A 13217-nucleotide genomic window follows, 5' to 3' on the forward strand; every position below is an offset into this window, starting at 1 on the left:
GGCCAGGTGTGGTGGTTCATGCCTGTAATCCCAGCACTCTGGGAGGCCGAGGTGGGTGGATGGCTTGAGGCCAGGAGTTGAAGACCAGCCTGAAAACATGGCAAAACCGCATCTCTACAAAAGATAGAAAAATTAGCCTGCTGTGGTGGCACGTGCCAGTAGTCCCAGCTACTCCAAGGACTAAGGTAGGAGGATCACCTGAGCCTAGGAGACAGGCTGCAGTAGCTGAGATCACACCACTGCACTCCATCAGGGTTCTAGAGGAGTGAGTGGTGAAGACAGACTTTTGACATTTCTTTCCCTAGGTCAAAGGTCGTGATAAACATATCAATAATTTGAAAAAGAAATGTCAGAAGGAATCAGAGCAGAACCGGGAGAAGCAGCAGCGTATTGAGACCTTGGAGCGCTACCTGGCTGACTTGCCCACACTGGAAGACCATCAGAAGCAGAGCCAACAGGTAGCAGCAATGTCTTGGCATGCTTGGGGTATCAGGGAGTGTCCAGGCAGGGGAACTTTTTCATCATCTGCTGTATGCAGTTATCCTGTGACTTCCTGAGAGGAGAATCTCAAACTAGTCATGTCCAGATTCACATTTGTCAGATTTGCAACAGGACAGCAAATTTTTTGAGGCACCCAGAGAGAGTCTTCCTTGGCTTATTTGACCTAAACATGGAATCCTGTCTCTCAGCTTAAGGACTGTGAGTTGAAGAGCACAGAGCTACAGGAGAAAGTGACTGAGCTGGAGAGTTTGCTGGAGGAGACCCAGGCAATCTGCAGAGAGAAGGAGATTCAACTGGAAAGCCTGAGGCAGAGAGAAGCAGAATTCTCCTCCACTAGACATAGGTAAATAACCCTGTGGGATTGAGGGAAGGAGTGGAGAGTTCGTTTTTGGTCATAGCCACCCTGCTCACATACCTGTGTGGCTTTGGGTGATTTGGGAAAATCATTTTACTTCTCTGAGCTTTGTTTTCTTTGGACTGTGAATAATAAGAAAGCTGCTTATAGGAAGCTACTTTTATGGGAAAGGAATATGTCTTTGGCATGGAGTAGGGATGCAGTAGGGGCTTATCTTCACAGCTTTTGTAAGGATCTAATCCAGTGCCTGACACATACTTCTTAGTATATATGTGTTGAATACATGAAAGGACTTTATAAACTGGGAAATGAGGTATCTGTATACTTTTAAAAGTGGGTTCTGGTGATAAGAACTGAGAGTTATCCACTTTTTTTTTTTGAGACGGAGTTTCGCTCTTGTTACCCAGGCTGGAGTACAATGGCGCGATCTCAGCTCACCGCAACCTCCGCCTCCTGGGTTCAGGCAATTCTTCTGTCTCAGCCTCCTGAGTAGCTGGGATTACAGGCACATGCCACCATGCCCAGCTAATTTTTTTGTATTTTTAGTGGAGACAGGGTTTCACCATGTTGACCAGGATGGTCTCGATCTCTTGACCTTGTGATCCACCCGCCTTGGCCTCCCAAAGTGCTGGGATTACAGGCTTGAACCACCACGCCCGGCCAAGTTATCCGCATTTTGAGCCATGTAAGCTAAAGGCTACCAGGAGCATCTGTTCCTCCTTAGCCCTAGACATTGTTCTCCATTGCCATGACAGGTTCTGAGAACAAAATAAGATGCCATAATGTGCTCTCAGGGTGTCTTGGGAGCCTCCTCCATATTAATAGCAGTTTCTGAAAATAATGGTTTATTTCAGCAGCCTCTTGGACCAAGTCCAGTTTCTAATGGGATGGATTGGATTTCTCATCCCATATTTAGCCACAGTGTCTTTGTTGATTATCTCAGTAGATGGGCTTTGCTGTAAGTAATTGTAGGGACCCACTGGAGGAAATCACTGGTTGGAGTCAGAAGTGGGGTTAGGAAACAAAGTTGGCTTTGCCCCAGACTATGTGTGCCAAGAAAACAGGAGCTTTTGTATTTTCCAAACTTCCTACAATGTACATGTATGACTTATAACCTATTACCTGGGATAAATATTCATTTTTTGAATATCAAAACAAAGCATGCAAGAGCCTTGGGCGGGTAGAGAATTGGTGTCACATTGTTTCGATTCCGGCCCCTAAGGAAGAGAACTAACATGTATTGAGCAGCTTTTGTGTGGCATTCCTTATATTACAACAGACGTAGGTATTATCTCCAGCTACAGTTTGGAGGGGACTAAGTGTCTTGCCTCAAAATGTGCAATAAATAACAGAACCCAGAATCAAAGCCACTTGTCTCTAACTTCAGAGTTCTTAAAGAGGCCACTGTCTTTCAGCCTGCAAGATATGCAGTCTGTGGAGGAGACCAATGGAGAAGGTCCAGAAGTGGAAATAGAGTCCTGGCAGAAGCAATGTGATTCACTTCAAAAGGTGACTGAGGGTGTCCAGGCTGTAATGGGGGATAGACTGGGAGGAAAGAGAAGATTGTGTATTGGGAGGGAGACATGAATTCTTGGCCTTGAGCTACCTAGGAGTTGTTACCAAGAGCTTTTTCTTTTCTGAGAAGTCATCCTGCATAGTAATTTATATTTAGTCATCCTTATAAGAGGCAAACTTTACTCATTTAGAATACAGCAAAAGAGGAGGGGTAATACGCCTCTGACTATCCAGACTAGATGACCCAAAATGGTGCAGTAAAGTTTGGTGTACTTTACTCATGGCTCAGGCCCATACACAAACCCTCGAATTGAGCAGAGTTCTAACCAGTGAGATGGCCTTGTTTCTTAATCCGGCAAAGACGAGGGATCCAGGGGCTGGCTGGTGAAACTGATTGCAGGTTAGTGAAAAAAGAACACCCAGAAATGATGGAAATAATACCTGCAGTCTTTAAAAGACAAGAAACCAGGCCTGTTTAGGGTCCCTCCTTGGATAATCATTATAACCAGAGATGTAAATAACAACAAGCATCATAGCCCTGGAAATGACAAGCTTCATTAAACTGAATTTTTAGCCATGTCCTTGTACCAAAAAATGAGTTTGCACTGGCTATATATAAAGTTGATTCCACTGGCCTACAATCATTAGAATGAGAGTCCCCTTTCCACCAGTAGTGGTCATGGGTCCACACTACATTCCTGTATAAACCTTTGTGATTGGAGCACAGTACTGTGAAGCTGGTTACCACAATTGAGAGTCTGATTTATATTTCTGTAGGTAGAGTTCAGTACTCACTGTTAATGGGCTAATAGTCAGACCACATGTCCTAGTATAGCCCCCTTGCCCTCTGACCTCACCATCAGCCTTGTGCTCGCAGCCTTCCTTGATAACTTTGCCTTTCAGATTGTGGAGAAGCAGCAGCAGAACATGGATCAGTTGCGCTTACAAGTACAGGTGAGCAGGAATCCTTGGGACGTGGTGGGTAGAACTTAATGATGGAATCTCTAGAATTTAGCCAACATTTATTTTGTTCTCTGCCATGCAAGTTGCTCAGTGTTAGGGATACAAGAAGAGTGAGACCCAGTCAGTGCTTTTGAGCCTTGCTGAAAGGACACAAATACAGTAGGGAGTTTCAGCACATTACCATGAGAGCAGTGCCCACAGTATCCTGGTGGGAGGAAGGAAGGTAAAAGATTTCTGGAGATGCTGAACCTAGAAGGATGAGGAGTTAGCCAGGCAAAGAAGAGGAGCTGGATAGGATGTATTGGATTCCAGATAGGAGGAACAGCATGAGTGGGAACATGGAGACATGAAACAGCATAGTTTGAACGTAGTGCTGCAAGCAGTTTGATACTGCTGAAGTATTCACTTTAAGTTGGTAAGTAGAGACCTGGGCATTCCAGGCAATGAGAGGGCCCTATCTATCAATTAAGTTAGCTTTTATTCTTTACGTAGGTGTTGGGCATCTATTACAGCATTTTAAAAAATTTATTTTTCTTTTGAGACAGAGTTTCACTCTTGTTGCCCAGGCTGGAGTGCAATGGCGTGATTGTGGCTCACTGCAACCTCCGCCTCGTGGGTTCAAGTGATTCTTCTGCCTCAGCCTCCCGAGTAGCTGAGATTACAGGCACCTTCCACCACATCTGGCTAGTTTTTGTATTTTTGATAGAGACAGGGTTGCACCACGTTGGGCAGGCTGGTCTCAAACTCCTGACCTCAGTTGTTCCACCTGCCTCGACCTCCCAAAGTGCTGGGATTACAGGCGTGAGCCCCTGTGCCCAGCCTTAATTGGGATGTGATGTGGTCAGGTTTGCAACTTAGGCCATGTGGAAGATTGGCATCCTGGAGAGAGGAAAGGTCCAGGGGACTGTTGGAGAAATTCTAATGAGAGATGATAAGGGAACCTGGCATAAGGCAGCATAGCAGCAGGGAGATGTGAGGGGACAGATTGAAGTGACTTTAGGAGGTAACATCAAGCAGAATCAGTGACTGACAGGATGTAGGGGTTGAAGAATAGGGAAGAATCAAAGATGACTCCAGGTTTCTATTTTGGGCCAGAGTGGGAGTGTCTTTAACTGGGTTCTTCAAGAAATCCTGGGTAAGCAGGTTCACTCAGCTTCTCTTTGGACTCAAAAAGATTTCACACCAAGACGTCTGAAATGCACTCATTTTGAGGGAATAAATAGAGGCTGCAATCTTGCCTTTGCCATATGTGTGTTGGGCTATGTCTAGTTCACCTCTTTCAAGTCCTGTAAGGAGGTAGTCAAACCTGGTGAGCATTTTAATATGTACCCACTTAAAATTCCAGGTTTTTAGTAGTTTTTAATGGATCTCAAAGCAGTTTCTTAGAACCCTGGGGTTTCATAAAATTTGGAAAAGCCCAACATTTTATATGGCACATTTGCCTATGATAAGACTACATAGGCAAATTTAAATACCAGGTGGATTTGTTGGAATTAGATAGATTCATCATGGTCACTTTGGATATTTCATGATCATGAGGTGTTCTTCTTGGCAGTTACTTTTTTTTTTTTTTTTTTTTTGAGACGGAGTTTCGCTCTTGTTACCCAGGCTGGAGTGCAGTGGCGCGATCTCGGCTCACCACAACCTCCGCCTCCTGGGTTCAAGCAATTCTCCTGCCTCAGCCTCCTGAGTAGCTGGGATTACAGGCATGTGCCACCATGCCCAGCTAATTTTTTGTATTTTTAGTAGAGACGGGGTTTCACCATGTTGACCAGGATGGTCTCGATCTCTCGACCTCGTGATCCACCCGCCTCGGCCTCCCAAAGTGCTGGGATTACAGGCTTGAGCCACTGCGCCCGGCCTTTTTTTTTTTTTTTTTTTTTTTTTTTTTTAAAGATGGGGTTTCACCATGATGGCCAGGCCGGTCTTGAACTCCTGAACTCAGGTGATCCACCCACCTTGGCCTCCCAAAGTGCTAGGATTACAGGCGTGAGCCACCATGCCTGGCAGTTACATTTTTTTTTAATACAAAATGAGAAATATCAAAAAAACTTTTGACACTTCATTGAAATCAATTTCAAAATCTGAGGAAAAATTCAGTGAATAGAATGAGAGGGTGAAGTTTAAAAGCTTAAATATTTCCCTTCCCCTGACCACTCCTACACACACAAACACTTAAACACAACTCACAAGATTAGGTACCTGTATGTTCTCCTACCACTTTCCATGTCTCTGAACAGCATTTAATACACAGTATTATCAAGAGTACTTGACCATTAACTCCTCAAAGACAGGAACTGTTTGGTGTTCTATTCAGTGTCCTCAGAGCCTGTCATAGTAAGTGCTTAGTAAATATTGAACTCAGCTGAATAACACATTCCCTGCCCTCAAGAAAGTTATGTTCAAGTGGCGGGAAGGATCATATGCATAGCCAACTAGAATATTAAGCAGATGTTGGATATCCACCATAAGCCATGATGGATATGAGTGGCAAGGTAGGATTAGGATTAATTGGATCTGATTTGCAGATTGAAGAAAGCTCAAATGGGCCTTGGAGGTTTCCTGGAGGTAAAAGAGCAGAAGAGCCGGGCGCGGTGGCTCAAGCCTGTAATCCCAGCACTTTGGGAGGCCGAGGCGGGTGGATCACAAGGTCAAGAGATCGAGACCATCTTGGTCAACATGGTGAAACCCCGTCTCTACTAAAAATACAAAAAAAATAGCTGGGCATGGTGGTGCGTGCCTGTAATCCCAGCTACTCAGGAGGCTGAGGCAGGAGAATTGCCTGAACCCAGGAGGCGGAGGTTGCGGTGAGCCGAGATCGCGCCATTGCACTCCAGCCTGGGTAACAAGAGCGAAACTCCGTCTCAAAAAAAAAAAAAAAAAAAAAAAAGAGCAGAAGAGCAGATTGAGCAAAGAAGAGAAGTGAGCAGAGGCATTGACACTGCAGCCTTCAGGGATGGGGGCCAGTCATTCATTGTGGCTGGTGTAGAGGCTGGCAGCGTGGAGGATGGAAAGAGATATGGCTAGAAAAGTAGGTATGCCCTGCTAAGAAGCTGACCTCTATTTGGTATGTGGTCAAGGGCTATAGGAGGGTTTTACTGGGAGGTCACAAATCAGGACTGTTCTAAAATAATCTCTTAGCATCAGTGTGTAGGTAGAGTGAATCTTCACTATACAGTCCAAGCCAGCGGTGATACTGTCTGAACCAGACTTGTTACCCCTACTGTGTTTCCTCAACAACTTGCTGTGTGATTCAGAGCCTAGAGCAGGAAGTGGCTCAAGAAGAAGGAACAAGCCAGGCCCTGAGAGAGGAGGCCCAGCGAAGGGATGCAGCCCTGCAGCAGCTGCGCACAGCTGTGAAGGAGGTGAGCAGCAGTAGTCGGGCCTCTTGGTTCTGCCTCCACAAACCCAATTTCTTTGTATGCCCTTCCCATGTCTACCCCCATAAGAGCCCCAGTGTTTGAAAGGGAGAGGTCCCTGCTGAGCTTTGTGGGTAGAGGAAAGGTGCATTGGATCATCCTTTATATTGCAGACCCTAAGCTTGTTGTAGCATGTCCATAATTACCCAGTAACGCTTTTTGATGTGGAAAATCATTTTCTCTTTCTCTGCTTGAAGCCCCAGGTTTCTGAGTGGAGAGTTCAAGAAAGACTGAGGATTTGGTGGCCTTCATGCACTAAACAGAGCTGTCAGCAGGGGGCAACCAAGTTCACTGACTGACCTAGTTCCTAGGAAGGAACCTCCTTGAGCAAGAATTGTCACATGGGCCAGTATGGGTAGAGGGCCTGGGACTGAAGGAGGGACTCTGTTCAGACTCTATAAAAACACAATCAAGGTAGGAAGGGAAGGAAAGTAGATTAAGCTGTCAGGAAGAGAGGGAAACAGGCAGACATGCATGAATAGCTGGTCTTTGTAATTAAGTTCGACTCCACTCAGGTGAGAGGTTGAACAGGCAGGACTCATTCCAGTACTGGATCCTCCAGGTCCCAGTTTCTCCAGCCCCCCACCCAGTGGCTACTAGTTGTCATATTGTCTGTCTTACCCTCTTTATTCCTTTGACACACTGTGATCAGGCTGGCTGGTGGCCACTTTTGTCAGGGTGGCAGGGAGAGATTGAAACCAGTGTCTCCTCAGATTTCACGGTTCACATTAAGCCTTCTCTAATAGCCTGGCTAACAGAGTCGGCTGAGGGACTGGTTGAGATAGAGTTCCTGGGGGCGGGAGCATCTTCTCTGGTTCTTGAACAGAAACTTGGATGTTGATGACTCAGAACCAGCTGAGGGTTGGCCTCCTCTCCAGTGCCTAACCTACCCACAAGAGGAACGAGGCCTGATACTGATGGTGGGAGAATTGCTAAGCCTGTTGGCAGGGATAGGATTGGGGAAGGGGGGACACTGCCTGTGATTCACCCATCCTCTCCACACCTACACACACTCATGCACAGATACTCTTCCTCTCCCTGGGCCTGAGTTAATGTGCTTACCCATCTATCTGCTCAGCTTTCAGTGCAAAACCAGGACTTGATAGAGAAGAATCTGACGCTCCAGGAGCACTTGCGCCAGGCCCAACCAGGGTCTCCACCTTCACCAGACACAGCCCAGCTGGCACTTGAGCTACACCAGGAGTTGGCCAGTTGCCTTCAAGATCTGCAGGCTGTCTGTAGCATTGTGACCCAGAGGGCCCAGGGCCACGACCCCAATCTCTCTCTGCTCCTGGGCATTCACTGTGAGTCCTCAAACCAGTCTGGGGGCCCAGAACAGAGGAGCCTTCTTTCTCTTCTCTCCCTGGTCCCCGTTTCCCATATTCTTAGGATAATATGTGGACAGAGTACGTAGGCCTGGCCACTGCCTTCTGGACATTTATTTGTTTCACAAAGTAGGTGTTCATAAATCTGTTTTTGGAAACAAGCTGTGGGGTACTTGCATGCAGGACAAACTAAAAGTGGGCCTTTAGCAGCAAATTCCCAGCCCACTATCCCCAGATTTTTTTTTTAAGTTCATGTCCCAAGACTGTGGGTTCAAAATACTGCCTATCCATATTGCCCCCCTCCACATGAAAATGTCTCACAACTGACTTGCTAACATTCTCTTGAAATGCGCTTCTCTCCAGCAACACAGCACCCAGAAACTCAGCTAGATTTGCAGAAGCCAGATGTGATCAAGAAGAAACTAGAAGAGGTCCAACAGCTGCATCGTGACATTGAAGACTTAAGGACCACCATGTCAGACAGATATGCTCAGGACATGGGAGAAAACTGTGTCACACAGTGAGGAATTCTGGGAGATTCCCCCAGGGAGGATCTGGGCTGCTGAGAGCCTGGTCCAGCAGGTTTCTGTCCCGACATTCTCTTGTCTGCTATTTCCAGAGAAGTGTCAGAGGGGATGGGAGAGCCTGCATCTGGGGGCCTAGGGCTGATTAGGGAACTGTGTCCTACCCTACACTGGTATGTTGGATTATGTTTGTCCTGTTAATTCACTCTCGAGGGTGAGTTACTAATTAACTTTTGGCAGGTACAATAGATAAGTCTTGACAAACTGTTCCCAGCCCTAGGCTGACATCAGAGATGAACAAGCTGTCCACTTTTATTCTCTATCCAATGGGTAGAACCATGTTCATTCCCACTTTATACCTTGGTCCTGCTGATTAGAGAGCTCATCAGAGGGGCCTGAAAAGGCTGATCGAGTACCAGTAACAATGGCCATTTAAGAATTCTCAGGCCCCCTGTGCCAGCCTTCCTGGGAACTGAGCTGCTTTCTGGGTTTTCTGATGCCTGGTCTCACTGCTTCTTCCTCAGGGCTCTTGTTCTCCCAGAAGCCTCAGGGTAATGTGTTGGTTAGCATATACCTACTAGGATTGGGGACCTAGGGATTACAGCTGGGACTCTTTAATCTGCTTACCATGCCATTTAACAAGCGATACCACTCTCCAGCTGCCTTGTGTCCCTAGGGCCCTGGCCATGTGTTTAGCACAGCCCCTTTCTCCTTTGTTCTCAGGCCTTCCAGGTAGCCCCCTTCCTGGATTTAAGAGTACATACTCTTCTCTGTGCTTCTAGCCTTGGGCAGAATTCTGACCCAGAGACCAAAGGGCAACTGTCAAGCTGCTTACACCCTCACCCAGGGCTATACCCTATGCCCAGCCTCTAATTTGTGCCTCTCGTGTTGGGGGCAGTGGGGGTCAGTCCTTTCCCTTTCCTGCTCTGGCCTCCTTGAAACTTCAGAGAACCCAGTACCAGTCAGCTTTAAAGTACAGCTTTCAGTGTTTTCTGAGTTGTTTCTCTGGGGCTTTAGGGAGGGCCCTTTGCCCTCTGGTTTTTCTTGCCTCCTGGTTTAGGGAGCATCTCACACTTGTTAGTATCTGGTTGTTGGGCCAGCCATGCCTCCTCTAGATCTAGAGCCAGGCCAGGCAGGGGCCATGTGTGGGCCAGAGTCAGCCACAACAAGATTTTTGCTAAGCTTTGGGCTGTTGGCAGCATCCTGGACCTCACGCCTGGGCCTGAATGAGGCTCTTTCTTAAGTGTTTTTACAAGTTTGTGTTTTATTTATGGAGTGACTTATGCCTTCCATTCAGAGCAGCCCCACCCAGCCATCCCTTCAGCCTCTGGGCTCCTGCCTCTTAAAGGCAGGGCCGCCTGGTTGGTCTCCACCCTGTGCATTGGGAGCCCAGCCACCATGCTCACGGGTATTTTTCTTCATAAAGTTTCTAACCAGTTATTTATATGAATCTTTGTTATGTCAACTTGTTTGTATTGCCTATTTTGATTATAAAATAAAATATCTTAACAGACTCCTCAGTTTTCCATAGCCTTCCATCACTACCCCTCACTTTGGCTTGTTAGAGCCAAAGTCTGGATGTTCAGCCAGGTTCCCCAGGCAGCAGCAAGGAGGAACCTTTGGCAGGTCCAGCCTCATGTCCATATCTGCCACCTCCGCTCCTCTGTCGTTCTGTAGGAGCAAATCTCTTCCCACTCACTTTCTGTTGGGCAAACCTGCCCTGAGTCATAGCAGAAGTTTGTCACTGGAAAGTTTCAGCGGTCCTTGCAGGAAGTCAGCAGCCTCTGGAAGTCGCTTTACCAAAGCTAAGAGTTGTCTTTGGGCTGTTACCTGCCTGAGCCCTGGACCAGGGAGACATCTGAAAAGTATTAACGTTGAATGCCACACAGATAGCTAGGTCTCCAAAACTAGGCTGGTTGCTGGAGTCTGCCCCCTCAAGCCCTGAATTCTTGCTGGGAGTAGTGGTTTTGGAATGCCATCTGCAGCATGGAGCTGGGCTTGCGCTTGGAACACAAAAACCCAAGACCAGAGGTGGATCTTCAGGGTCAGCTTGAGCCCAGGCTCTCGAGAGTCCTGACACCACCCTCTACTGCCACACTTTACAGCTGTCAGCCTTGGTCTCCACCTGGTTCCTTGAGGGTGTGGCCTCAGCGTCCTGCCACCACCCTTCCTTGTGTAAACCTTCCCACCTGAGTAGAGAGGAACTTAGGGGAAAATCTCTGAGCACAGGCTCTTTCTGCTGACCTTGGTTCCTATCCCCCAGGGTTAGATGGGGCGGGGGAGGGGGGCCAGGTTCCCTTGGAGCAAGATTCTTTAGTTTGGGAACTTGGGTTTGAAACCAGCTCAAGCCTTCCAAAGCCCCAAGCTGCGCTGCACTGTACTATTAAGGCACCTCCTCCTGGAGACGGCGGCTCTCGGGGCTGGGGAGTTGGATGCACCAAACCTGTGTGAGGCTGGAGAGGAGGCCCCTGCCAGACCCTCTCCCGGGCCTGTCCTGCCATTCAGCCTCTCCTCAGTCTCACACTGAGCTCCAGATCAGGGAAGGGCCGAAGACGACGAGCAGGGCAGCCGCAGAAGGGGCGGCCCTGCGTGGGACGGGTCCCTCTGCGCGTCTGGTCACCGGGGGGAAGAGAGGGGGCCCTCGGCGCGTGGGGCGGTGTCGCGCAGGCCCCGCCCCGCCTGTCCGCGCCAACCATTGGTCCCGAGCGTGATGACTTGCTGGCGGAGCAGGAAGGAAACCGCTCCCGAGCGCGGCGGCGGCGTAGTCTACCGGCAGTGCGGCTGCCGCTACCACCGCCCTTTGCCCGCTGGCCTGTCCGCGTACCCCCAGCATGAGCGGCCTGCGCGTCTACAGCACGTCGGTCACCGGCTCCCGCGAAGTAAGTGTGCGCCTGGACTGGCGCTGGGGAAGAACGCGGGATTGTGTCCTGGTGTTTCGGACCCTAGCGCCCGGACCCGCCCCCAGGACAGGGGCGGGGCGGGTGGGGGGCGTTGGCGAGGTGCTGGGCATGGTCTCCCGAATCCAGCCCCGAGGCCCCATCCTAAACGTCTTCGTCGGGCATCCTGGGTCCTTTGCAGCCGCAGTATGAACTGCCCGCGCCCATCCCCCATCAACCCCACACCCATTCTCTGCACTCCCACTACCTGACCATGACCACAACCGCAGCCTGCTTTTCCGGGGCCTGGGGATCCTGCCTTGCCCTCCCCACCCTGAACCTAATCCCACTTCCCTTTACTCTGACCCCCTCCCCGTGGTTGATGATCCCCCTCTTCATCTGCACTACCTCAAGCCTGACTCACCCTCCCAACTCCTAGAGGCCAGAACCCACCCCTTATATAGAGGGGGATGGGGGGACAAAAGCTCCAGGTCACAGTCTCTCACCCTGACCGGAGATCCCCCCCCGTTAAACCTCCAGCCCATCCACTAACCCCTGCCCACCCTCTGTCCCCAGATCAAGTCCCAGCAGAGCGAGGTGACCCGGATCCTGGATGGGAAGCGCATCCAATACCAGCTAGTGGACATCTCCCAGGACAACGCCCTGAGGGATGAGATGCGAGCCTTGGCGGGCAACCCCAAGGCCACCCCACCCCAGATTGTCAACGGGGACCAGTACTGTGGGGTATGGGCTGGGGGCTGGGTGGGGTGGGGGGGAGTGTTGGAGGAGGACTCTGGCCAGGGTCAGATCTGCCATGAAGCGCTTGGGCCTCCTGCATTCAGGTGACCACCCCTTGCCTCCCCTTCCCCAGGACTATGAGCTCTTCGTGGAGGCCGTGGAACAAAACACGCTGCAGGAGTTCCTGAAGCTGGCCTGAGTCAAGCCTGCCCACAGTTCCCCTGCTGGATGCCATCACCACACTCCCCCCAGCCTTCACCTGGCCATGAAGGACCTTGTGACCAACTCCCTGTCATTCCTCACCTGACCTTAGAGTCCCTCCCCCAACCCAGGCAACTTCTCATCCCTACTAAATGTAGTCCCCCATTCTCCATTCTAAGGCAACATTCCTTATCCACTAGTCTCAGAAATTGTCTTAAGGAACAGCTCCAAATGCTGGCTGTCCCCAGCCAAGCCTTGGGACCAGCATCCTGCCTGGCACTGGCTGATGGGCACCTCTGTTGGTTCCATCAGCCAGAGCTCTGCCAAAGGCCCCGCAATCCCTCTCCAAGGAGGACCCTAGAGATGATTAAATGTCCTGTTCCATTGGCACTGTATCTGTTTGGTTGTGGCCTGGGCCTCCTGGGTCCCTGCCCTGGGTAAGGTTGGTAGTTGTGACTGTGCTGAGGCTGTGCTCTGTGGGAAGGTTGGTAAAGCTGTCCTCATGGGACTGTCACCTCCATGTTAGTGCATGTGTTTGGATATGTCTGGCACACACATACCTGTATGGACCAGTGGTTTCTGGAGATGTCTGGGACACCCTCCAGTTCACATGCATGTGATGGTGTCCACATCACGCTGTGCCTTGTGTGTACTGCACATTTGCATGCCTGTCAGCGAGTGTGGCCATCCCATGCGCTTGCCTATGTTGGAGCAGAATGGCTAAGTATGAGTCGTGGGAGGTGGGTACCCATAGTGGCAAAATGGCTTTGTGCAGTGTTGAAGTGCCCTCACGAGTTGAA

At 49.5% G+C, this 13217-nt stretch overlaps 2 protein-coding genes across 6 annotated transcripts in view; both read left to right on the plus strand.

Moving 5' to 3' along the window:
• CEP85 (centrosomal protein 85) overlaps positions 1 to 10939 on the plus strand; it is a 53780-nt gene extending 42841 nt beyond the window's left edge. For all 5 annotated transcript variants that reach the window (XM_074380309.1, XM_010345398.3, XM_003934817.4 and 2 more), the window contains 7 exons: positions 306 to 458; positions 690 to 844; positions 2272 to 2365; positions 3275 to 3325; positions 6592 to 6699; positions 7832 to 8057; positions 8442 to 10939. In XM_074380309.1, coding sequence (XP_074236410.1) covers positions 306 to 458; positions 690 to 844; positions 2272 to 2365; positions 3275 to 3325; positions 6592 to 6699; positions 7832 to 8057; positions 8442 to 8602 — 948 coding nt within the window. In that variant the 3' untranslated portion in view covers positions 8603 to 10939. The remainder of the gene's footprint in view (positions 1 to 305; positions 459 to 689; positions 845 to 2271; positions 2366 to 3274; positions 3326 to 6591; positions 6700 to 7831; positions 8058 to 8441) is intronic.
• Positions 10940 to 11019: 80 nt separating this feature from the next.
• SH3BGRL3 (SH3 domain binding glutamate rich protein like 3) lies at positions 11020 to 12807 on the plus strand. The gene is given in 5 exon segments (XM_039473528.2): positions 11020 to 11184; positions 11186 to 11315; positions 11318 to 11481; positions 12055 to 12222; positions 12350 to 12807. Coding segments are annotated over 5 exon segments (678 nt in total). The 5' UTR covers positions 11020 to 11034; the 3' UTR covers positions 12416 to 12807.
• Positions 12808 to 13217: the final 410 nt, after the last annotated feature.

This window comes from Saimiri boliviensis, chromosome 11 (genome assembly GCF_048565385.1).
Source record: "Saimiri boliviensis isolate mSaiBol1 chromosome 11, mSaiBol1.pri, whole genome shotgun sequence".
NCBI classification, from domain to species: Eukaryota; Metazoa; Chordata; class Mammalia; order Primates; family Cebidae; genus Saimiri; species Saimiri boliviensis.